This window comes from Typha angustifolia, chromosome 10, assembly GCF_048772165.1.
Source record: "Typha angustifolia cultivar Huaian chromosome 10, ASM4877216v1, whole genome shotgun sequence".
Classification (NCBI taxonomy): domain Eukaryota; kingdom Viridiplantae; phylum Streptophyta; class Magnoliopsida; order Poales; family Typhaceae; genus Typha; species Typha angustifolia.
In genome coordinates this window covers 7,298,729-7,326,061 of record NC_133248.1, presented here as the reverse complement: position 1 = coordinate 7,326,061, position 27,333 = coordinate 7,298,729, and the positions used below count along the sequence as shown (strand labels likewise).

General features: G+C 34.9%; 1 protein-coding gene across 3 annotated transcripts; it reads left to right on the top strand.

Annotated features, from left to right (window-relative positions):
- Window positions 1-269: 269 nt before the first annotated feature.
- LOC140768220 (protein SEMI-ROLLED LEAF 2) lies at window positions 270-27,087 on the top strand. Of its 3 annotated transcripts, none has more exons than XM_073108405.1 (20): window positions 270-410; window positions 596-1,004; window positions 2,200-2,274; window positions 5,516-5,631; window positions 8,425-8,539; window positions 15,900-16,028; window positions 17,169-17,216; window positions 21,369-21,577; window positions 21,669-21,865; window positions 21,999-22,291; window positions 22,398-22,547; window positions 22,666-23,103; window positions 23,220-23,369; window positions 23,528-23,603; window positions 24,034-24,161; window positions 24,407-24,607; window positions 24,719-24,856; window positions 24,943-25,071; window positions 26,325-26,525; window positions 26,617-27,087. In XM_073108405.1, the coding sequence occupies exons 2-20, from the start codon at window positions 870-872 to the stop codon at window positions 26,761-26,763; spliced, it is 3,075 nt and encodes a 1,024-aa protein (XP_072964506.1). In that variant the 5' UTR covers window positions 270-410; window positions 596-869; the 3' UTR covers window positions 26,764-27,087. The 3 variants fall into 3 exon arrangements, with proteins under 3 accessions (XP_072964506.1, XP_072964505.1, XP_072964507.1); XM_073108404.1 differs by having other exon boundaries at window positions 26,614-27,087; XM_073108406.1 differs by lacking the exons at window positions 270-410; window positions 596-1,004; window positions 2,200-2,274 and having other exon boundaries at window positions 5,516-5,618; window positions 26,614-27,087.
- Window positions 27,088-27,333: the final 246 nt, after the last annotated feature.

The following is a 27,333-nucleotide window of genomic DNA, read 5'->3' as shown; positions in this document are numbered from 1 at the left end:
AAATAGATAAAATATAGGGTGTAATTTGTAAAATTTTCAAAGTTTTTCTTTTTTTGAAAAGTCCAAAGGAAATGTTTAAAAAAAAATACTGCATATAATCTATTAAGGGCACTTTAGTAAATTCATTGCGGCTGTCGGGGCATCTTCTTAAAAACCGACGCTCCGTGGAGCCTGAAAACTTTATAGACATATTTAACATATCATATTGACTTCTATTATATATATATATATATATATATATATATATATATATATATATAATAGAGTTGGTAACGGTTCGGTTCTTAATTGTTAATCGCCATTCATCAGTATGCCGCTGATCTTATACGATCTCTATATAAATCGATCCGAATAAAGTAGAGACATCGAGGGATCTAAAGCCTCTGCCTTCTCTTGGAGGCAGCATCGAGGTGAGTTCGCGCTGCTCTCGATTTTGATTCCTTTCGTTCCTTCTCGGTATCATAATCCGGAGAAGAATTTGCGTTCTCGAGAAGACCCAGGAGAAAAAGATTTTTTTTTTAAAATTCTTCAATAGATCTTTTATACAGATATCTAGTATAAACCCACGCTGAAATCATGTACCTTTCTTTGGCAGGCTGATCCCGTTTTGGAAATTAAGGATAGGATTCGATCGAATAAAAAGTTTTTGACATTGGTTCTCTTTGCTTTTGTAATTTCTCGGATTCCAAGTTCTGGGTGGGGTTCCGATTTGAGTATAGTTTTTGTATCTATACATGAGGGGGATTTGATCTGGCATTGCTGGGAATTTCTTGGAGATCATAAATAGCCCATTAGGATTTTTTTTTTCGGCCTTTTGATTTCCACCATTTGAGGGATTAAAGGAGTAAGAAAAGGAAAAGGAGAAGAAAATGGGGGTTATGTCTAGGCGGGTTTTGCCTGCCTGCGGAAGTCTTTGCATCTTCTGCCCGTCACTGCGAGCGCGATCACGTCAGCCTGTCAAACGCTACAAGAAACTCCTTGGGGATATTTTCCCTCGGTCTCAGGTAAATTTTCAACTGGTCAGTGAAGGTTGTAATTGTTTGTCTTTTGATAAGAATTTGATGTATTAGGCTTTACATATGTATCGTGAGTGAATTAATTCATACAGTTCATTTCCCTTGCTTCTGGTGATGAAGATCTAGAACTTGTTGTAAGTTGTAAGCCAAGACGAAGTACAATATCTTAAATGAACATGTGTTTATGATTTATCTCAGCTTATCTCGTCTTTTACATTTATTTTGATGCTTAGTTAGCAAATTGAGTTTTTACAGAGATAGCCCATTTCAGGTTGGGCCATAGCTCATGAATCTATGTACATCTCGAGTCATGGTGATATTATGACATCTTTTCAGAACTATATTTTACTATTGTTGTAAAATAGGAAAAGTCCAAGTCTGCATACTTAACTGAGGTCATCCTTTTCAATTTGATGCATAGACAAGTTAGGATATGAAATGCCAATTAACCGCAAATGTCTCCTTGTGAATCTAAACACTATTATTATAATAATCCCGACATATTCCTCATGCTTAAAAAAGAAAAGTTACTTTCATCTTATAATTGTTTGAATCTGCAGAGTTATCTGTTGAAACTTGCCCTACAGCTCCTGTTGAACTGTGACATGACATGACCTTTCAAGTATTTACCAGATTCACATGCAATGATGACAATAGATTGTTTCTTAACTGTCTGTTCATGAGGTAGCATCATTTCAAATCATAAAAGAAATGAAGCAATGGAAATCTGGCATTTCTCATTTGCTGCCTATGTTACATTATTTTAAGTCATCTAACAGGATTGTTTTCCCTATTTTCTTGATTTTTTGAAACCTCATAAATGCCTGTGATTCTCCATGTATTGCTAAATATTCACCTTTTCTTGTTTAAACCATTCAAGCAAACTATAACAGCTGATTTTAACATGATAGACCAACACATATTGTCTATATCAGTCTCCTGTTATGTTCTTTCTCTAGAGTTACTTTTACTCTATAAGAAACTGTTTTGGATGCTTTCTGGTTGTGGATTTGCATATTAAAAGAGTCTGTGTTTATCCATTTTGTCAACATTGTTGCATCAGATCTGGAACTTTATAAAAAGTTTAAAATTACCTTTGTGGATCCTTATCTTCTTTTAATGCATATTTTTGACATGCGCTAAGAATATGGAAGTTTCTGACTGATTCCCTTGAAATTTATAGGACAGAGAACCAGATGATAGGATGATTAGTAAGCTCTGTGAATATGCTAAAAAGAATCCAACCCGTATTCCAAAGGTACGCTGTGATTATATTATACTTCTACAAATGTACTTTTCTCAATTGAATGTATCAAACCAATTTACTCTGTTTCATGTATGTAGACTTTGCAGTGTCTCACAATCTTGTCATTAGCATTACCTGCCTCTGAAAAGAGATGAACATTTAGTTACATTCTTTCATTTGAGTACATACTTTCATTTGAGTGCACTAGTTTAACCTGACTTTTACAGAAAAATATGGAGCAATATGCAAAATTTTAAAGTTTCTTAGAGAAATTTAGTTATATGATATTGGTCAATGTTATATTTCATTGAGAAGTGAGAACAATTACTTAAGTTTCTGATTGCTATGATGCAACTTTCATTTTATCAAAACCAATGCGCCGCTTAGCTTGGTGAATAAGGACTATGCTTGCCCAATGCCCACACATTGTTATTTGTGTTGGAGCTATTGATGTGTAGTGTATCCATCTTTGACAAGTCATAATTGCATGGTGTGCATTTAAAATGAGGAAATTTGGTGCATAATATTTTTTTTCCCATGTCTCCAACTATTTCAATTGATCTCTTTCATCTACTTTACTCTGCCCAGCCCTTCGTACTTCTTTAGTTCTTATAATGAACTTCTATCTAATTATTAGTGGAATAAAGCTCTTATGAATAAGAGAATCTGTGATGAGAATTAGATTTTTGTTTTTATTTTTGGATGTATTATATTAACTAAAAACTAGATTTTGTTTTAGAGCTTCTATTTTGTGAAAATCCTAAAATCTAGGAGATTTGATTGTTTAGTTTGTTTTGTAATAATATTTGTTAGGATTTGATTGATTTATAGGATAAAAGAGTACTAGCTTAGTCATAGATTAGATTAAAAAAGATCTACATAAGTTTAAGTTGTGATTTGTTGTAATATTTTATCTCTATATATAGTGATGACAGGAGTTCTTAAAATGAAGAGAAAAATCATGAAAAATTAAAAATTATCTTGCGGAGGATTCCACATTTATCTTTTTCCTCTTATCCTCTCTTTTATAGTGAATTCCACACTTCTTTTATCCCATATGAACCTTCTTCCCCTTATAGCTGATGGGTTATCTTTTTATCTTTCTTATTTATCCATTTCTTCTTCTCTTCCTATCTTTTGTGGTGGATTTCACACTTCTTTTATCCCCTATAAACCTTCTTCCTTATCCCCTATAAATCTTCTTCCTTATCTCCTATAAACCTTCTTTCTTTTCTTCTTATGGGTGGATCGATGTATTTCTTTACATTGTTCCATATTGGCATGTTTTCTCAATCCTAAACCACAACAATTTGTCTACATGCTTTTGCAGCACTATATTTCTATCTTCTTCTAGGTTGTTCATGACTTCAAGAATATAATTGGAAATGGTTATCCACACATATTCTTTGGAAATATGCATTAAGGTAGACAAATAAGCTCATGACCTCACTGCTACTCGAGCTCGTGGCTTGGCTCAATGATGTGGTCTACGGACGATGAAACATGCCTATACGATCTTCATGGAGAAAAGATAGGTTGTCTATAAATTTCTTTATCTAATAGTACCGTTTTTATACTAGCATAAATAGATAGATATGAACCAAATTATAGGTGAAAAAAGTCAAACCCATATAGATTATGGGGGATAAAGGAAATGTAAAGTCCACCACAAAAAAGAGAAGAAGGGAGTACGAGGAGAGGAAGGAGAAGGGGAAGAGGGATAAATGTGGAATCCTCCACAAAAATATTATTTCTTAAATTTTCATCCTTTTTTTTTCCTTGTTCTTCGAAATTCTCATCACTTCTATATATAGAGATGAGATTACGTCAAATTATAAATTGATCTTATTTATATCTTTTCTAATCTAATATATAACTAAACTAGGACTCTTTTAACTTATATCTCCTAAGTTTTTAAGTTTTAACCAAATTGACACTCTATAATCAAATCTAACTTTATAGATAAAAATATATTTGAAAATAAAAAATAAATAAAAATATAATTCCCATTATTCAATCTTACTCATTTGTTAAAGGAGCCAATCTTGAGTTCAATTAGTAGGTTCTTAATAAACAAGCTTAGCTTAAGCTGATTCAAGACGGTGTTGAAGACATCAATTAGTGATATCTTGAGTTAGATTTTTGCGGGATCCAATTTATGATTTGACTGACATCATTTCCATCTTAGGAAAACAATCTAAGCTTCCATTCACTTGTGGAATAGAAATAAACTTATTTTAGAATAAGTTTTCTTATTTTGGTATAGTCATTAAACAACTTACCTTATTTTGGTATAATAATTCATCATTCTCTCTTATTTTATTTTAAACAACTTTTAAAAATAATTTAATAATAACTCACAATTACTATTTACCCTCATTAGATGACACTTAATTCCACATCACCTCAGTTATAGTTAAATTTTTTTTCTCTCTCCCAACTATCTCTCTCTTAAATGCTAGTCATCTCAATTATAGTTTAGGTTTTCTCTCTCATCTTCTATTCTTTATTTTTTCTATTGCATGGTTATTTTACACAGAATGCGAGCTTATAATTTTATATTACCCCGCAATGCCTCTCTACTACATAGTTATTTTACATAGAGCACGGGCTTATAACCCCGCATTATTTCATAGTGCTTCTTTATATTCTTGTAGTGTATGGTTATTTTACATAGAGTGCGGGTTTATAACTCTGCATTACCCTACAATGCCTCTTCATATCCTATAGTACATAGTTATTTTACATATAGTGTGGTTTATAATCCGTATTATCCTACAGGCTTCTTTATATTCTCTAGTGTATGACTATTTTATATAGTGTGGACTTATAATTCTACTTTATCCTGTAATGTCTTTTTATATTTTCTAATATATATTTATCTTACATAGAGTGCGAGCTTATAACCCTGCATTACTTAATAGTATCTCTTTATATCCTATAGTGCATGATTATTTTGCATAGAGTGCGGCCTTATATTCCTGCATTACTTTACAGTGCCTCTTTATATCATATAGTGTATAGTTATTTTATATAGAGTGCGAGCTTATAACCCTACATTATCCCGCAGTGCTTCTTTATATTTATCTAGTGCATAGTTATCTTACATAGAGTGTGGGCTTATAACTCTGCAATACTCTACATTACCCTATATTGCATGGTTATTTCCTTATATTGCGGCTATATAAAATGTTTTAAGTATTACTAAAAAAAATGATGCTTTGGTTGCTTATTACAATATTCTTTTTTGTAGATCACTGAGTACCTAGAACAGAGATGTTATAAAGAATTGCGGAATGAACACTTCTTTTTGGCAAGAGTTGTACCATACATCTATAGGAAATTGCTGTCTTCATGTAAGGAGCAGATGTAAGTTTAGTGCTTGTTTGCCGAAACTCGTGCTGAATTTTGACATATTTATTCTGTCAGAATCATATTTTTGATATTTCTGCTAATCAATTTGTCGGTAGACTATTTACAGAAGTTCACGAGAAAAAGAGCACATTTTTATTTAGTTATGGTTAATTATATCAAAAGGATATAAATTGCAATTCTCTTTGGTGTGTAATTATTGGCATCAGAAACATGAACAATTCTTTGTAGTATGAAGATGCTATCTTTCTTAGTTGGACTTTTTCTAGAATGATGTAATATGGATTTGGTAATCACCAGATGATATTAATATTTTTTGAAAAGCTATTTGTGCTTTATAACTTTGATCCTAGTCCATCTTCAGCTTAATGACATGAAAATAGGGCTTGGTTTCACTGCACTAAGGTGTAAGTTTCCAATTTTCCTTTGTAAATGAAGTTAAATTAATGTTATCACAAATTACAAGTAACAATGAACATAGAGGCAGGCTTCAGTGGCGTCTCACTCAAATGTAATTTTAGCAGTTTGATAGTCACCAAGTTCCTAGTCTGGCAGAAGGCACAAAACAATGTACAATATGATATAGGTAGAAATATATTTGTATGGTATTTTCTTTTTTCTTGAAGCTTTGGTACTTTAGGTATGGGATGAAATTTGTACATGATGATTGAGCCACATAGCTTAGGTTTTTCACGTAAATATCTTGTTTTTGTACTGATATATTAGGTAAAGGTTCAACAAAGCAGTTCAAGGAGAATCAACATTTTAAGGACTTAATTTTGGATGAGATATTGATTGTTTGATTTTGTGTAACTTGTAAATTTGGTCTACAATTAATGGTTTTTACTTGCAATTGAAAATGACTTTTGTGGTTACTTATATAGGTTCAACTGTTGTATTCTGTTATCGTGTTCTGACTTTTGAGGTTTTTTTTGACAAACAAGCCGTAGCCCTCATTTCATTGAAATTTAAAACAGAATTAATCTAGAAGAGATTAATCCACAAGTCTATCTGACACCAAACACAGCTTAGGAATTCCAACAAATAAACCATCACCCAAGAAAGTATCAGAAATCCTACTATCAGCTAAACAACAACCAGTAATATCACCAACAAAATATCCACACAACCACACAGATAAAAATTTCACCCTTGGTGATACAATACCAGAATAATTAAAATCAACCACAAAGAGATAGCAATTAGCTAGGTAAAAGCGCCTCCATTGCTTCCATTGTCAGTCTAAATCCGCTGGGTTCTCTTCCGCATCTCCATGCATAAGCTGTGTAGCTTTTTTCACAGCAGCATCTCTTTGATTCCCTGCCCAGCAGAGGAATTTTGAGTTTACTAAACTATAATGGGCTAATCGTCTGGTCAGTTCCTTGCTGTGGGTTTCTCATAATAGCTGTGGGACTTCATGAAGCATTACTAGAAAATCTTCCCTGCTGTCTTGGATGAAGGTTGCTTGGAGAATATGTGGCGTTGATGATTTTGAATTCAGGCTTGTTGGTTTTGCAGAGGGGAATCGACTATTTTCTTTACATAGTAAATTTGTACATGATTGATGTTTTATTCATTTTCCATGTAATAATGATCTGAACTAATTTTTAGGTCTGAGATCTAAGAACAACAAAATCATTGGTGTGCTGCCTTATCTTTCTCAAATGTTTTAACAAAGATCAATGACTTTTACAACAATAGGTTCTTGAGGGAGGATAAATTCTACAACAAGAGATTTGGGCATGTCTAGTGAGTTAGAAACAGCTAACCTATTTGGAGTACATTCTATGTAATTCATCATTGTGAAGTAAATTAGATTTCTTAAATGTTCATAAGTTTCTTGAGCAAGAATCTTTCTTCTTGTTAAATCTCAAAATTTACGAGCCCACCTAAGGGCTATCTTCCCTATTTCTTGTTGATTTTTATAGGTTCTGAAGCATCTCTTAGGAATTGTTCCATGTAAGATTCTCTGTTTCTACCCTGTATACCTTATAGAGTTATATTGTCTCTCCTTTTATTCACCTTTTTTCTAATAAAATGATCTTACTCTATTATTGCCTTGCTATTTCTCTCTGAAGGAGAACTTTAGCAAGGATAAAAAACTGGTTTTGGGGTTGATATTTTGTTTTGCCGTAGTTTTTTGGTGTTCTGATTTAAATTTTGGTTTTGTTGTCAGTTTAAGAACGATTTGTGTGTTTAGAAATATCCATCTGGCTAATAGTAAGAAAAAGGTGAGACTAGAGAGTCTCAAAGTTGAAATGTAGAGAATGTGAGTGTTTGATGCTTTTCATATTTGTGGGAGGTAGGATTGAATAAATTACTATCTTTTGGGGGCTTATAAGACTCCCCACAACTTGCCTGTTGCAACTTTCTCCCTGTTTTGGACCACATAGAGATGCTCTTTATTGTGTCCATATAACCATTATGGTAAACCGCAACTACTTTTGGTGGAAAATTACAGGCATGTACTTTTAATTCTTAATGTAGGGGGACACCCAGTACATGCATTAAACTTTACCGATTTTCCTTCGAAGCTCTGTGGAATATCCTTTAAATTATTACAAATTTATGATTGCAATGTTACTGGAACTAATTGCTAGTTCTATGGTGCATTTATTAGTAGATGTTTAGAAGGAAAAAGTAAATTATTTGGTACGTTTTGATGTGACATATATCAAAGTAAGCTGGAAGATGACATATAGTTTCTATTCACCTCATTATGTCCTTATTTTGATAGTTCTTCAATTTGCTTATGGCTCCTTCGTCTTTTCATCAATTATATGGATGCAGGCCTTTATTGTCAATGAGCTCACTGTGCATTGTGCGAACCCTTCTTGAACAAACACGCCAAGATGATATCCGTATCATTGGTTGTCTTCTTCTTATTGACTTTCTCAACAATCAGGTAAGTTGTGTGGTTTTTTTGAGATCTCCATTTGTGATGCTACTAGTATTTGAGCAAATAGCTTTTGCATGACATAATTTATGGCTTCGTGCTTTTGTTGTCCATGAATGTAAATAATATGATATCCTCATCATAAACTATGTGCCAGTTTAGTGTTAATGCTATGTTATAACCAATTTATAACTTATAAGTATTTAAAGAGACTACTACATATGAGAAGAACAAGGATAACGGGAACAAAACCTTCATAGCTTTTTGGGGACAGCTAAGGAACCTTTTCCTCTATTTAGCTATCTTATGCAAGGTTCTCGATATATGTTTAAGTACCATCATATCTACCTTTCTAACTTCTCTTTGCAAGTCATTATATATTCCTCTCACTCAATGATATTGACAACTTATGCTCAATGCTGCTAACTTTTAACTGTATTTGTTAAAACCAATCATCCATCTTGTTAAGGGCCTAAAGGAGATATACATTGTCGGTCCATTTCTTAACAACCTAATTGAAATACCCAAATCTCTAGATACACGTGTATATTGCGTAGGTAAACCCTCCCACGCGATGCGTCACATGATCTATTAATAATATATTTTCACAAGGCACATAGAAATATAAGTTCGTACTATAAATAATCTTAAGCAAATATGAGTTCGGATATAAGTTTCACAGGCCACAATAAGCCTACAAAGATATACATTCAAAATACAACTCTAATGTCCAAAATACAACTCCAATCATAACACCATCGCAGGGGCTCAATACAACTAACGGAAATAACTTTAAATGAAGTAAAGGCAGCTACTTCTCGCTACCCAAACCTGCTTCCCCTAACTCTAAAATGATGTCACCAAGAGGTGGCCCAGCGAGTAGAATTTATACAATCTATAACAATAAAGTTATAGGTGCATATTCTAATGCATGCCTATAGTTGCTAATAATAGAATAAGCTTATTTAAATGACTTATAATGAGTTACTAAATTAATGCAACCAATATAGACTACGCGGTACTATCCTTGAATATACCAAGTCCTAATCATATCAGGATAAACTTACATAAGTATAAAGCTTGATATAATCTCTTACAAATCTCAATCATAGCATTTACATATTATGCTTAGGAGTAAAAAGAGTAGTTTTCTTCGTATTCATGCAAGTCAAGGAGGTTTAGTCATTACATGCTCACCAAAGTATTAAATAATGATTTATCGTAGCTCACCGAGCCATTTACCACATAATTTATATATTTTCACTAGAAATTATCCATCACATAATCATCCATCATCTCATACATCGAGGAGGGATATATACACATTTAGCGTTATTGTCAGCCAAACATGCATGGTGACAATGTGTGTAACCGGTTGTCTGTAGCCATCAGACTAAGGATCTTGGTCGTAGGCCCATATCTCGCTATCTCTAAATCATCACCCTTAGCAGAATAGTGAAGAGTCCTCAGCTTATTAGTGGACGCCATAACCTCGCGTCGTTGGATACCCCTAGAGATATATCTTTGTCTCATAATCAGGTTTTTACTATTATTATAATCTAGTTCTGACCATGCAGTGTCATAATCTATAACATCATGAAGAGTATATTATCAACAACTGCACATGTCAAGATATATCATGGTACACTAAATGCATGTGTTAATACTAATATTTCTATAATATCATAAAAAGTATACTATCAACAACTACGTATACTGGGATACATAATAGTTATACTAAATGTATATGTTAACACTATTATTCTCATAACATCAGGAAAAGTATAATAGCAGCAACTACATGGTTCTAAACTCGTATAAACTCTACTCACTTGAGGGTTTTTATAGTACTCTAGTTCCCCTCAACTAGTCGACTCCTTCAGAATCTTAAAATCCTCCTCGCGCAGTATCTATACTAACAATTCACGCAAGTAAAGCCATACGTAAGGTTAGCGAATTAATAGAATTAATTATCTTATTAGAGAACTTAGGTTTAGGCATAGCACATGAGTCAAGGGTTCTCTGGGGTGAGTTCCATGTCATTCTAAAATTTACAGTATTTAGGTGATAAGAAGTTGTCTTTAGGGGAGTGGTTAGGCTAATTAATAAGCTGGGGATAGGGAAATGGGGCTTATAGGGTCCAAATAACCTCATTAAGCCTAGGCTGGTGCATAGGTGGATGTTGGGTTGTGCTTGAGCCCAACCCAACAGGCAAGGGGGGTATAGCTTATGGGCTGCGGTTCAAACCGTAGCCCACCAAGGGATGTGGGTGGGGGTTAAACAAACCCACACCCTCCCTCACCATCTCTTTTTAAGGGAAGGAGACAGGGGGAAGGCCTCGATGTTGTTGGTGGCCCATGTAGCCGGCAGCCCACCCTCGAGGCCGGCGGCTCGCGACCATCACCCGTGGTGGGTGGTGAATTGGAGGGGAGGGGAGGGGAGGGGAAAGAGGAAGAGGAGGACTCGGCTTGACAGTGGCTGGGCCTAGCCTGAGCCGTGGTGGAGTCGCCGTCCATCCTCCCCGCTTACGGAGGAGTAGGGCGAGGCCCCCCCTTCGCTGGAGCTCTCAGACCGATGGCTAGATGAGAAGTCGTTGGCCGCCGAGGACTCCGATGACGATGAGAGGGAGGGGTCGATTTGTTGAAATTTAACGAGCAGGGGCTTACCGAGGGGGTCCCATGGTTGGCTTTGTCGGCTTCGGGTCCGGGGCTTCATCGGCTCCGGCGTCGGCAACACGAGAGGAGAGGGAGAGAGTGATGGTGGGGTGGAGGGAAATAGAGGAGTGGCTGGTGGCGATGCACGGAATGAGAAGAAGAAGAAGAAGAAGAAAGAGAGGACGGGGGTGGTAGGCTGGGACGCATGGCGCTTGTCGATTTTTTTATATTCTTATTTTAAATTTCTGGGTACACTAATATTTCTATAAAGTGGTTATTTAATATGGCGTTATCGCCAAATTTCTAGAGGCCATGAGTTCAAATCTCATCTAGCCTCATTATTCCTTATACTTTATTATCTATTTTGGTGCAATTTGTGGGTTGCACATTCGTATCAATCATTTGTCCACATGCAATGTATAGGGAACATGTTAAAGGATGATGAATATTATTGGTTAGTTAATTAACAACTTAAGCTTTTCAATCAATTGGTTATGTAAAATGTCTCAACATTCTCATCTTATTGGACATTTGTTGTTTCCTCGTTAATCATAGATATTCTAACCGATAAAGCTATGCTAACTTGGAATTATCCTATAAATTTTTCCTTGATTCTCTGATATGGAATGCTGTAATAATGATATTTTTTGGGCTTCAATGCCTCTGCCATTGTTTGTGATGCTCCATAGATGATGAGCTTTTATCAGTAAGATCAAATACTTGATGGGCAATCTAAATAATGCCAACCATACCTCGCTAACCTCCGCCGATACTGATACCGCAACTCCGTTCGGGCTTCAGCTAAAGGAAAGACCCTCGCTGCCCAACTTTAGGAACTATAGTTGTAGCAACTTTAGGAGTATTGAATTATCCAGCTCTCAATCTATCTTTCTATTTGAAATCAAAAATATATTATTGCATACTGATTATATTGAAAATTAAAACTTGAAACAAATAATAATAAAATTATTTAATTGAATTATAACTCACTTCTTTATTGTAAAGAATTTGTTTATGAATATCAGGCTCAAGCCTGCTGGTTACCTTCCTAACTCCCAACAAGACTTCACTCTCATTATTGATATTTGTAGAGAATTGAAATCTTGAATTAAAAAAATATCCCGTAGAAATTTAAAATTTATAAGCATTCAAGTTTTTAAATATTCATAAATAAAAGTAAATTAGTAAATTAAAACTTAAAACTTAAAAGCATGCCTACCAGCTACGTGTATATCTCTATATAGTTGTTTTTTTCATTTAAAATCAATCATCTTCCATCACTTTCTATAACTTTGGCTTATATTTTTTTATTGATTATTTTACTATGTCCATTGCCTCATATAAAAAACCCATCTCAGACTTGTTATCACTGTCTACAAGTTTTAATACTTTGATAAGAGGCTCAAATATTGCGGTGACAATTATAATATTATCCCAAAATTTATTTCCAAGAGCCATATTTTTCAAAGTTTCACCTAAAGATTTATTTTTAGGTTTCATATTCTTAATTTTTATAGATTACTCTTGTGATGTAAATATTCGCATAATATCATCTTTATAGCGCATGATGCTCTCCAAGGCTAAAAAATAAGTGACAAATTTAGTAAAGCTGGGTCTGATGATCTCCCTACCACTAGTCATCTGCTTGAGTAAATTAAGAACCCAACCATAGTTATATATAAAATTTATCAACCTCTGACTTTCATGTATGACCATGTCAATTTCAGGCTCTTTTGCAATATCCTCTAATATTTGATCAATACAATGTGCAGCACATGGCGTCCAATATAATTGAGATCTTTTTATTATAAGTAAATTTCTAGCAGCTTTATAATTTGCCCCATTATTAGTAACTACTTGGATTACTTTTTTTTCACTGATTTTTTATACCATCTTATTCATTAACTGACAAATATAATTTGCATTTTTAAAATGAACAGTAGCATCTACAGAGTACACTAAGAAATTAATTATATTTCTTCTATTTTGTGTACTCTACCCATTACACATCAGTATACAATTAAATTTATCCCAATACTGTTTATAAAGTTCATCTACCTCTGAGTCAAGATATTTAGTAGCAATATCATTTGAATTAGGAGGTGGAACATTAGGCCCTACTGATTGTATAGCATCCACCATAGTATGATAATAATGCAACTATCAGCTACATTGAAAAAAATATGGTTGTAGAAGAAAAATTTAGAAATAGCCCTATCAATGTGTTTCTTTGCATTTTAATTACTTTGAGAGCTATTTTGATGGAAGTCTGTGTACGACCCTTTTTTTTTTGAAGATATGTATTCATTGGTCTAATATTTTCAGATTCTACTGTAATATTAGGAGTCCTATGGTAGAATTGCTACCCTTATATTCTCTCTCCCTATATATTAACTGATCTAGATCTCTGAAAGTTACCACCAATGTTTCTTCTCATCTCTTCCTCTTCTCTATACATATTTTTGCTCTCTTTCATTGCTCTCCTCATCATCCTCCTCACTCTGCTCATTGTTATCATCATCAATGTGTATAGGATTATGCATCAATTCTTTACGAACCATTGACTCTCTTTATTGTGTAAATTGTTTATCTTTCTTTTTGTCAATTAAATGAGCTAACATCTGTTTTCTAACTTCCAAGGACACTTGAGTGCAAGCTGCTACATTTTTTTCTTTTCCAGCTAAATGTTCTTTCAAATGGCTGACACCACCACTTATTTCTTTTCTACACCAGTTGCATTTAACATATATTTTATCTTGTCCAATAGTGTTGTAATGTTGCCATCCAATGTCAGTATCATATGACTTCTCTTTTAGAGCTATTGATATTTTAACTCTGCAACTAAAAAATATAAACAAAAATTAAAATAATATATAAAATAATTGAAAATTTATGAAAATAAAACCCTCTCAATTTATTTATTTATTTATTTTACTTCTTTCTAATTTTCAGTTTCCACCCATTTCCGCCTCTCAACTCTCAAGTTCTTAGCAGCAGCAGGGTGCTGCTATTTACTGCGCACTTGCAGTAGCAGGTGAGCTGCTACTACAGGTGCTGAGTAGCATAAGTAGTAGCAGTAGCAAATGTTGTACCTCTTGCAGCTGTGGTGAAGCTACTTCACCACAACAGCACCTACTTGTGCACAATGAAAAAAGAAAGAAAGAAAGAAAGAAAGAAAAGAAAAGAATTAGAAACTGAAAAAGAAACTCACCCGAGGTGGCCGGAGGTCGAGGTCGTCGGATCTTTGTCGGAGAACGTCGTTGGAAGTTGAGGTCACCAGAGATCTACTCAGTTGTGATGAGAAAGAGATATGTGAGAAAGAGAGAAAAAAAAGAGAGAAAGAGAGAAAAAAAGAAAAGAGAGAGAGAAAAGGGAGAAAGAGAGACAGGTGGGTGGGGGGATCTGACCCGTTCCCACCCGTTTCGGCCGAAACGGCTGAAACTGGCTGGTTTCGGCTAGGGCCGATCTCGATCCGTTTCAGTTGATCCCACTCAGGATTGGCCGAAACTGGGAACCTTGTTTTAAGCACATGCTGGAGTATTTCATATGATTCTAAGTGCCTCTTTGGCTTCCTCTATACAAATAATAACTAGGGAAGGTTAAATTTCACACAAATTTATGATTTACGCCCCCTATATCTAGTATTTACATTTGGAACTCTATGTTTGGACATTATCCGAAAGCATCCTCCATTACATATAGGTATAAAAAATGGAATATTCTGTCAGTCTAAACCTTGATTTTTCATTAATACCTCATCATATATGTAGATTTTAGAAAGGACTCCCCTTTAGAGAGATAAGATAAGGTACTTTTTAGAAAATCTAATAGAATATGCTTCTGTTGATACCTTCCATTAGATATGGTTAACTTATAGTATTTTCTAAGAATAAAGTCGAAAAGATGGGCCTTGAAATGTAATTACTTGAAGGTAGGGTCTGAATTGTAAATTCATGAAAATGCAGGTCGTGAAATGTAATATTCTTTTATTATAAATTCGTATATTATCAATGCAAATTCTCAAATACTAACATAAACTATCTATTGATATGATTCGTAATTACTATAATTTATAATGATATTAAAATTGTAACATCACATTTGACAAGGCCAATTATCATATATGAAAAGTTATTTATGCTTTTATTCCTAAATAGATTAATTTATTAATCATTATTTTTTTAAGTATATAATTATATAATTTATAAAACTAATATATCATAGGGTCAATTTGGTAATTGACATAAAAAAGAAATCATCCTTAATTGTTATCCTTTGACCAACCTTTACAATTTTAATTATCTTATCAAAGAGAATCATTGTGCCTTTATTTATCTCTTTCTACCAAACACCAAAAGGTGAATAAGGATAAGAGGTGCTCTTAAAGTGTGTATAATATCTCCCTAGATTCATTATTCTCGAATTTCATATTATGCAATAAAACGAGGCCTAAAGTTAGTTATCGATTGATATTGAAGTTCCTTTCCTGGTCATAGTCTTTTTTTTCTAGGGCTTCTTTCTTAAAACCCTAAGTAAGCTGTAATTTGGTAATTCATGCATCAAGATTTCATGAACATTGAAATAATGTAGTTATTCATGGAGCATACTCTTACCACTAGTGGATGTGGTTCATGATTGGATTACTGATCAACAGCATGTTCCTTTACTGATACTTGCAGACTGGATTACTATTTAATTGCATGTTTCTTTAACAGGGGGATAGCACATACATGTTTAATGTAGAAGGCCTCATACCAAAACTTTGTCAACTTTGTCAAGAAGTAGGGGAAGATGATAGAGGACTCAGTCTGCGGTCTGCAGGATTGCAAGCTCTTGCTTCTGTGGTACTTTAACTTACTGAAACTTGAACTACATTCGTTACACAAAGATTTGTCTTTGTTTTGTCAAAACCAGTCTTTTGTGGTATCAGTTTATTAAAGAACATTACAGATATATTACAATTAAGGTGGTTACATGTTTAACTGAACTGAAACAATAAATTTAACTAATCTATTTATAACTTTGAACAACAATGGCAAGACTAAGTATTTCCTTTCGACATGCATGCCATTCGTGCAGTCTCATTCTGGCATGCCCTAACTGTATCTCATTGTCATGGAGAAGAAACCATAGAACATTGTATCTACTTTCTAGTAGAGTATGTCTTTGCTGATCTCACTAATTTATTAACAGACCCATTACGTAAGGGAAGTAGATCCACCACGTAAATGAAGTGGATCGTGTTATTCCATTATTTTCTTAGAATGGCCCATATCGACCATTTCGGTTGGAAATGGCCAAAACTCCCCTGGTATGAGCTGGTTTCTGCTGAAACTTCTTGCCATGATTAATTGAATGCAGTGTGCTACTTGTTTTATTTCTGTGGCCACAAGAAATATATTAATGGATGTTCAATAGCATGTATATTTTTATTATTTTATATATTATAGATAAAATGGTGCATCTACAGACCTCTATGCTGTCAGTGACATTTAGTTAGTCTTTCTTTTTCTTTTCTTTATTGTCAAATCAGGATGTTATCGTAGTTGGGTGGAATCATAGCATAATGTAGTAGATTTTGTCAGAATTTGTACTATTTTGTAGTTGATCATGCTTTGACAAGAGTAGCTTTGACTGCATGATCTGTTAGCAATATTTTTTTTCTTTTTTTGGTATTAAGCATTTCTTTAGAATTGTAGTTTTAAAATTTTATTTGCATGGGCTTGTGGGAAGTCCTCCCTTGTTGCTGTTATAATGATTGAGGTTTTGGCCAATGATCTTCAAGCTCTTTAAAAGATAATGCATAAATGAAAGAAATATATAGAGGTGTTGATATTCTTGGAGTAAGTGCACGTAATACTTTTTATTCATCAGTCATATGGATTTTGAGTATAAATGTTCTGAGTAGATCTTGCGTAGTTATATCTCAAGCATGTCATTCTCTTACTGAATTTTTATCTCTACCTTTTTTCCATTGTATCCAGGTAAAATTCATGGGTGACTACTCCCACATCTCAATGGAATTTGATGATGTGAGTTTTTCCCTTTTATGCATTTCATGAATAGTACAAAATGTCATCTGAATTTTCTCATTTGTTCTATTTAGTTATTCATGTGGAGATTTACATTCAAGCAGTGTCAACCTAGTAGTAACCTTTTTCCAGATGCTACATAACCAATATGCTACTTGTCTGCAAGCTGTCTATCAGGAGACCACATTTGTCCTTCAAATTGGTAGAACAAACATTAAAAGACAACTAGAAATAAATCAAGCTTATAATTGTAGACCAACATGCTTTAGATGATAGGACTAAAGGATAGGAAGCTCTAACAACTAATTAGAGTAGCAATTAGTGCTTTAACCTTCACAAATGGGATCTATCATGAAATTTATACTAGTCCATAACCAAGGAGTTTTCCCATACTAATCAGAGATATCTATAGTTTAGACTCTTACTCGATATGAAATTGGGAGCAATAATAAGTTGTTCATACCTAAGCTAAAACCGAGAAGAAAGGAGGTAAAAGAGAAAACGTCCTCCTTTTCTTTTTCTCTGGTATAGGAAAGGTTTTATATTTTGGTCAAAATTGATCTTAAAAATGCTTCATTTGGAGATTTCTAGTTATAAAATGTTAAGATGTGGCTTTATCCGATCTCCCAAGTTAGTTGGGATCCTTTGGGTTCTTTGTAGGCCTTTATGTTGTTCTGCAATTACTCTTTCTACCAGAAGCATGATTTTAAAAGGACTGGATCTCGCCCCTGTTCCTGAAACTTGGATCTTAGACTGAAGGGGACAATGCACTTTTCCCTGTTTGATTAGGCTTGATTTCAAGTTACCCTCTAGACTTTTAGCTTAAGCACTTAATCTTATAACCCTTATATGGTCCAGACCACTTCAAAATTGTTAGATTTTCCTTTCAAAATTAATGTGGTGATGTGTTAGAGGTGTTGTGCTGTTTTGGGGCCATTAATTTACCAAATTGCCCATAGCTTCCACAGAAGCACCATCAATGGCCATTGCGAGCTTGGTTTGATACTTAGGATATAAAAGAACTCTTAACTTCCAACTCCCTTTTGATGTTTCTTCAACTTGCCCCAACTAGCCAACTCCAGCAGGTTGTAATAGTGGTTTTGGATGGGACCCCCCATCTCTTATTGTCCACTCTTTCGTTAGGAAAGGGAAATTTTCGTTTCGGATCCTTGATTACTGCCTGATTGGGATTGGGAAGAGCTTGAGCTTTGCTGAAGTAATAGGAGAATGGGATTGGAATTGTAAAGGGGCTTAGATTTGGAAGTGACTATGAGGGGAATGGCTTTGGATGCGTCTAGGGATGAAACTGAGCTTTGGCGAATTAATATGAGGAAAGAAATAGGATTAGGATTAGGATTATGATATGGCTTGGGTTCGGGACTTAAAAATGGGATTAGGATTGAGATTTGGATGGGTCTTGGACTTTGGAGATCTCTTCATTGGACTCAATTAAGGGGCAATAGTGAGACCAATATTTTGAAAGATAGTCGCGGGTGGCGAGCAGTCACCTCACCACCTAGTGCCAAGGCAGAAGGCTAGTGAAAAGGCAGGTGACAAGGCAGTTTAGCATTTATATATAAAAAAATTAAAAAAAAATTAGATATGTAATTATATGTTAATTAATATTAATCAGATTAAATTATACTTTGAAATTCACACTATTTGTTACTTATATAGAGAAATTTGCAGTATGTGGCAAACTCAGTAATTATAAAAGACGATGCAGACATTTTCTCCTAAAAATAGGTGCACTAGGACAAAGCTAGTGCTTAGGCTAATTGCCATTAATCATTTTACGTTAATCACTCTACAATCTACATCCTATTTCTCCTAAACTAGATGCCACCCCTTTTGCCTAAACCAATTGCCATCCCAATAATTTTCTTGTTAGGCTTTACCTAATCCAAATGGATGGTGCAAATCCTAGTATTTGGGTTATTAAATTAGGTACCTGTCAATGTTTTAAAAGACTAAAGGTAGCAAACTGGCAGCCAATGATTTGTTTAGTGCCTAAGCATTAGGCGGGAGTTTAGACAGGCTCCTAGAACCAAGGCAACCATACATATGAGAAATAATTCAAATATAATATATATCCATAGGAAACTATATATACTCATCATAGAATAAAAATTGAGCACTAGTAATATATCCAAAAGATGGTCTTAAAAGTCCAATGATAATATTTGTAGCAAGGTTCTCAGTTTCGGTGGATCTAGATCGTCCAAACCGGATTGAGATTGCCCATCCCACTTGAAACCAATCTATTGGCTAGTTTAGGTGGGTATCGGCCAAATCGATCGAGTTTTAGTCAAAACAAACCGAAACTGAGAGAGAAAGAGAGGAAAAGAGAGAGGAGAGTAAGAAAAAGAAAGTAATGGAGATAAGAAAAGAAAAGAGTGAGGGGGAGGGGGGGGGGGGGGGAGATGATGGGTAGCTCATTGGAGAGAGAGAGATAAGAAAAAATTACGGACTCAAGGGTATTCAGAGGTTGATGGAGTCAGACCTCCATCCAAGGAGTTCGCCAAATGTTGATGGAAACTGGATATACATTTGAGAATTATCAATTTGCTTGGGAGAGTGGGAAAGGGGAAGTGTGAGGGAAAGAGGGGGAGAGTCAGAGATGGAGAGGGCTTTCAGTGAGATTTTTGTTTGAAGTGAGAATAAGAGATCAAAGGATGATTGAGAGATAAGGAGAAGGAGATGAGAGAGAAAGAGTGGGAGAGAGAAAGAAAGGGATCTTTTATTTGTGTGAGATAGAGGGAGAGAAAGAGAGTGAGTGGGAGAATGTGAGAAAGAGATAGAGATTGAGAAATAGTTTTTTTTTTTTAAGTTTTAGACTTCGTAAGTTCATATATAAGTAATTAAATTTTATTTCATATCTTTTTTAATTTTTTTAGAATTTTGTTGTATTTTAAATATGCTGATATTTATCGTTGTTTTTGGGACGAAGGGTTCCAATCTTTATCCTGATATTGAGAACCTTGATTTGTAGCACTCAAAGAAAACTAAGATATAGGACCAAACACTATAAAATCATAACATTTATATTTGTGAAAAAAAGAGCAACAAACAGATTATTATCATGCTGGCCTAAATTTTTTTAGCTTGAACACTATAAAACTCTTCATTGGATATCTCATCATTAGAATCATTATCGTTTAAGTCTAGATTCACTTCAACTCTTCATTTTTGTCATCCTCAGAGCTAAAAATGCTTTATCAATGTTATTTGATCTTCTAGAACTAGAAGCACATGATGATGCAAATATAGAATTTCTCCTTGAAGTCATTATGTCCATTGCATCTGAAACATCTCCAACCATACTCCGTGTTAACCCAGCGATGAATGCATTCACAGTAGCCTGCAGTGAGCATAGCGATGACGAATGCCACCACACTTGGCAAGTGCAACCTTGTGGATGAAATATCTGGGATGGAAGGGAAGTCAGAACGTCCTGCATTGAGGGTGAACCAATACATGTCCAATTAGGATTAGTGCATCACTAATCAAATTTAATGGATTTGGATCTTAAGAACCAGATCCATTTACCCACCTAAAGCCTCATTGGACACATTGCCTGCTTAATTGCTAAGCACTGCCAAATTGCCTGCCTCACATAATGCCAATTAATAACACCGTTTACTATGCGTACGAGTGACTGCCCCACCTTAGGTTGGTGCCTAGGTGCCTGTTTCACCTTTTTTTGAAACATTGGTACCTGTTTTGCACTAAATCTGCAAAGAAAGATGCAATCTTTCTCATCCTATGAGTTGCAGTGTGCAGATACAAGATCCATGCACTGTGGATGGACGGTTGATATTGAAGATAATTGACTAAAGGTTGCAGCAGCATCAAGTGGTTTCTCATTACTGAACTGAAGTTGGCTCTCCTTACAATATACTACTATATGGTTTCTCCATACTGAAGTCAATTCTTCATGTTTTTATTCTTTTGAATAAATGATAAATATCCTTATCATTCACGGAATCATTTACTTGGAATCTTGAATTAATTATTTCCAAGTTGGGACAGTCTGTCAGCTCATGCATGTTTAAAAAACTTTCCCTGTTATATTCGCTATCAAAAGCTTCATCTTTATTCAGTTTCTCATTCTTGTTTCATGTCGATTTTCCACTTTGTTGGTGGAAATAGATTGTCTCAGTGACATTAGATAATTATGAGGCTCATCAACTGGTCTTAGAGAATGGAAAGAAAGAGATATATCACAATCAGTCCCAAACTTACTGCATGAAGGAAGTTACAAGAATGGAAGGTCATCGTTCATCATTTGATGAAACCAGGAAGAATGTTATCTCTGTCTCAGTACGTGATAGTTTTAATGTTACATTGGATTCTACAGTGTGAGACTTCATCTTTACGCAATAGTTTTTTGTGGACTTTACCAATTTTATTTTGTTTATTCCATGTGTAACAGCTTAAATTTGTTAACAGGGATGTGAGCAGAGATCCTGCATACTGGGCCAGAGTATGCTTGTATAATATGACCAAAATTGCCCAAGAGGCAACAACTTTACGGCGTGTTTTGGAGCCCCTGTTCCGCTACTTTGATAGTAGGAACTTTTGGTCTCCTTATGATGGGATTGCGTCTTCCATTTTGTCTGAAATGCAAGCCTTGATGGAGAATTCAGGTGAAGAAATGTCTGCTTACCTTGCATTACTGTTTTATGGTTTTCATATTTTTTTTGGATTGGAAGTGTCTAATAACAGCAACCAGTTACATAATTTTCTTTTTGATGCTAAGCTTTTTTGTTGAACCTTCAGGGCAAAACAGTCATTTATTGTTATCTACCACAATTAAACACCTAGACCACAAGAATATCACCAAGCAGCCCATCATGCAAATCAACATTGTGAAGGTTGCGACACAACTTGCACGACAGACAAAACCTCAAGCTTCAGTATCTATAACTAATGCAATAAGTGACTTGATAAGGCATTTGCGCAAATGCATGCAATGTTCTGTTGATGCATCAAAGATTGGGGCTGATTCCAGTAAACGGAACTCTGCTCTCCATTCTGCATTGGAGGAATTGCTTGTTCAACTAACAGAGAAGGTAACTTTAATTAATCCCATTTTTTTAAACCAATTGAGTTCCATAATAAGTTTCTTTCTTTAAGAATAAATGCTAGTTTGTGTTGATTACAATATCTGATGCAAAGGTAGGGGATGTTGGACCTATTCTTGAAAAGATGGCTGTTGCGCTTGAGAATTTACCTGCTACTGCTATTGCAGCAAGAACGACAATTTCATCTATTTATCGTACTGCACAAATAGTAGCTTCTATCCCTAACTTATCATATCACAAGAAGGCAAGTTCTTTACCAGTTTCAAATATCTCTACTATATCAGAGGACAATGTTTCTAGTTTCCAATTAAAGAACCCATATTCTAAGTAAATGTATGTAACTTCTAACATATATGTTTCAGGATTTTCCAGAAGCTTTGTTTTACCAACTTCTTTCAGCAATGGCACACCCAGACCATAGAACTAGAGTTGGTTCACATCGGGTTCTATCTGCAATTCTCGTGCCCTCATTTAGTTTTCCTTGGTCAGTTAAAAATCTTCCAATTGTGTTAAAGGACTATGATCCACAGGGAACACTTTTGGTAGCTCTCTCAGCTTTCTCTTCTTCTTGGACAATAAATGAGAAGATGGAGCAGAACAGTTGCAATTACAAGGAACCCTTAAGAATCAATAAATCAGATGCTGAAATGGAAAGTATGAAAGAGAACGGTTGCCAGCATATTGATGAGGATATACAGTGTTGTACAATTTGTCCACCTTGCAAGCGGCACCATAATGCTGAACTATCCGCCTCATGTCCTGTATATGAAGGAACAAATATTTTGAAACTTGAAGATGAAGTACGGATTGCTGAATTCCTAGATGCTTCCATAGTCTGATATCCTCCTTTTCTTTTTGTCATGTTAGTTTTCATGCTGATTTGCCATCTTTTCTGCCCATTCATCTGTTCGTCCAGGATTTAAGATATATGCGATTAAGTAGACATCAAGTGGGTCTACTTCTTTCATCAATTTGGACTCAGGCATCATCAGGAGATAATACGCCTGCAAATTATGAGGCAATGGCACACACATATAGCCTTGCTTTATTGTTTTCGCGGACCAAAGTAAGTTACTTGTGGGCAACCTTTGCTGTTTAATGAGTCATGGTTTTTTTATTTGAATATACATCTCTCTCTCTCTCTCTCTCTGTGTGTGTGTGTGTGTGTGTGTGTGTGTTTAACTTGTTTATAACTTTTGCATGACTTTACCAAGTTTCCTGCAGAACTCTAGTCATTTGGTGCTAGTTCGTTGTTTTCAGTTGGCATTTTCCATCAGGAGATTATCTCTTGACCATGAAAGTAAGTTCCTTCGTCCTGATGTTTAATTATTTCTCTTTGGAGAAAATCATGAAATTTTAAAGTAGCTCTATGTTATTTGTTAAGGAAATGTCAACATTGTCTTCTCTCATCTTTATATTATCCTTTTCCTGGTAGGTTTGTTAAAGATCTTCAACTTCTGCTGCGTAATTATGTAAAGTTTTCTTAGATATTAATCACTGATTGACTTCATATTTTATGAATTTGCATCTTCAGTATTTGTACCTTTCTTTCCTAGTCAACAGTTTCATATTTCTCAGATGCATTTGCAATCAACAGTTAGTATTATCAATTTGTCCTTAAGATCATGTACATAAATATGAGTCAACAAACATCTAAAAATCCTTAATTCCTCAAGTTTTACAGTTGGTACGCCTAATTATTTTCTTCTTACCTTTCATCGTAAATGAAGATTTTTTGCAGCCATCTCGCAAAAGGTCCTTGCATACCTTGGCATTAGCAATGCTTATATCTTCAGCCAAAGCTGGTGATCTTCCTGATATTATTCCAGATGTGAAAGCAATGATGACAGAGAAAATGGTTTGTGGTGATAACCTGTGGTTCTTTTTTTTTTTTTTTTTTTTTTTTTTTTGAAATAGGTGATAACCTGTGGTTCATTGAACAATAATTTGTCACTTTTCATAGACAAAGCTTCACAAGTTAGTTTAATAATCCTACCTGTGAGGAAATTGCAGCTTCATAGTGCTATATTTATGGATGGTCCCTTTCATGTGTCATTAATAAATTGATTTTCCTCTGATATAACTATGTAGATCATATTACAGGTTAATCATCATCTTCATTTGATTGAAGATAGCAGACTGTGTGCCACTTATGTAGAACCTTCGGGCAATATCTTAGTTTATGGTTCAGAGGAAGATGAGATTGCTGCAACAAACTTCCTTGCAACAATAAAGAAGGATGATAAGCAATTGAAAGAAACTGTGATATCACGCTTGTTGGAGAAATTTGAAAAAACGCCAGAGGTAACCTTGTCATATATTATATAAATGTAAACAAGGTTTTATGTTGCATTTGTCAATAAATCATCTGTTAGCAAATTTTAAGAATTAGTTCCTTCTGATATCAAATTGTAGAAGTTGATTGGCATAAAAGAGCAGCTCCTTCAGGAATTCACGCCAGATGATACTTTTCTACTTGGTGCCCCATTATTCATGGAGACTCCTCACCCTTGTTTGCCATACATGCAAAAAGAAAGTGATTATCTTGATGAGGTCATTTCTCTTTTACTTCTAGTATACTTTACAAAGCCATATAACTGTCATGAGTTTGATCTGTAGTTAATCTTCTCTGTCTACAGGATAGTGTTCCTGCTCTTGCTGAAGATGAAGATCCTGACCTAGATGCAAGTGGAAATCAATCTGATAGGAGAACATCAGAATCTATAAATGCACTTGATGTTCTAAGTGTCAATCAATTAATAGAATCGGTATGTGATATATTAAAATCCAGCATTACCAATATATAAAATAATGTTAAGAAAAAACTAGTAAACCTGTTAAATAATTTCTCATTGTGAAATAATAGGTAGTTTACAACACTTTAATTTTATATATGCAATGTGTGCTGGTTTATTATCACCTCACAATCAATAAGCTCCATGACTCATTTCTTCACTCTGCATGAATCAGACAACAGATATTTTCCGATCCTTGTATAACTTACAAGCATCTGTGTCGTTATATAAGTTTAGTGCCAATGGTGCAATCCTAGCCAGCCTACTAAAAGGTGTATCAGTAAAATACTGGGGTTGTTAGTCGAATTCCCCACATTCTGTTACTTTCTTAATTGGAATTTGAAATGGTCACTAAGATGACCTGTTGATTACTCAATTCTTTTCTACCATTCTACCATGATATTCATGTAAAATTATGAAATAACAAAAGTAAATGCATCTATTCTGTTTTCTTTCTGATACCTTGCTTTTTACTACTGATTACATAGTTGCCAGAAATAAAAGACCAACATAATGAGTTCCATGTCAGGAGAAACTAAGCCGTTTGCCTACTTCAGAACTGTTTTCTGGAATGGTACGGCTGCTGCCAACTATTTAGATGCAAAAATGCCATTCTGTAGGTCTTCCTGCTGAACACTTTCTTGCAAACTTTACAAAAGTTTCCTCATGAATATCACAAGAATTAGGCAAGGAATGTCTATGTGAATACCCATTTCCAAATAATCAACTCTAGGATTATCTCTGACTAGATAACTAGTCATGCGTCATGTGTAGTATATAACCCTTGAAGCTGGATATCAGGTTGGCAGGTATATAACACCCAGCCTGGACCAAACTTGATAAGCTCAATATGAACTTTGGGTTCAAGTATGATAAATCTGGTCACCTGTCTGAGCAATCGGGGTCCATTGCCATTCCCTGTTCTAACTAACTAGGGGCTTTCCTCTGGCCAGTCAATCTTCTATATAATCACTTGCACGCACACAATGTGGGTGTAAAGAGAGCAGTGCATCACTTAGAAATTTTCACTCAAGAAGAATGAGAAAGTTATTATGTGTTACAACGAGTTCATTTTGAGTTTATATTGTTCTTGCTGGTAGAGTGGAGCAGCAAGGAATTTTTACATTCCTCTGTGGATTTCTTGGAGGGAAATTTTTTAAATCATGTTGTGCATTCTCATCTAGCTTTGTCCATTTCATGCAATCTTGGACTTCACTTTCCTGCAGATTCGTGAGACTGCACGGCAAGTCACAGATCTACCAGCTTCTATTAACCCAGTACCATACGACCAAATGAAAAGCCAGTGTGAAGCTCTTGTTGTTGGGAAACAACAGAAGATGTCAGTTCTCTTAAGCTTCAAGCATCAGCAAGAAAGCTCCAAAGGTTCAACTGAAGAAAACTTAAGTGTTTCAGTAGATCCAAATGAGGCATGTCTGTTTGAAACATATTCTGTTCTATAACTCTGCATTTTTCCTTCTTTTCTGACTATTTCTGGACCCCTTGATTACATTTCAGCAGACATTACACCACCCTGAGGCTGAGTCAACATCAATTGAGAAGGAGCACATACGTCGATGTGATTCACTATCTAGTGAGTCTGAGCAGTCCTTCAGGCTTCCACCTTCAAGCCCATATGATAAATTCTTGAAAGCTGCTGGATGGTAAATAGATTCATGCGTGGTGCACGATACATGATAACACAGTGACCAAAAGAGGTGTCGCGTCATTTCTTTGCTTATCTTTTTCTTCTTCTTCTTCTTCTTCTCCTGCTTCTATTCTTTTACATGTATAAGTGGAAAGGACTTGATGTATACCTTCTCCCCATAGATTCATTTGCAAAAGAGACAATGGGGGCAAGTTGTAATCTTTCTTATGGCTGAAAATAAAATAATATCTCTTGCATTTTATTGTTGAATCCTCCATCAGTGTTGTTTGTATAAATGTAAACAAGGTTTGATATAATGGTAGAAAAGCAAAGTTTTCTCAGAATTCCTTTTGTTCATAAATATCTTCCTTGGATGCTCCTCATTTAAACAAGTATCATACTTCAAAATATCAAACTTGGAGAATTCCAGGTGATCAAATATCTACTTTCAGATCTACATTTTTGTGTCTCATCATAAGGGAGGCTCACTAGCATACAGAATTGATTGATCTTGAAAAGGTTATTCATTATTGATGAATTTTGGCATGTCCACTGCATATGAATATCTGTATAACAGTATAAGAACTGCA

Coding starts and splice junctions, on each gene's coding strand:
- LOC140768220 (XM_073108404.1), top strand. CDS start 870: ATGGGGGTTATGTCTAGGCGGGTTTTGCCTGCCTGCGGAAGTCTTTGC. Junction 21,578..21,668: donor GTTACATTGGATTCTACAGT/GTGAGACTTCAT, acceptor ATTTGTTAACAG/GGATGTGAGCAGAGATCCTG. Junction 23,370..23,527: donor TATTGTTTTCGCGGACCAAA/GTAAGTTACTTG, acceptor AGTTTCCTGCAG/AACTCTAGTCATTTGGTGCT.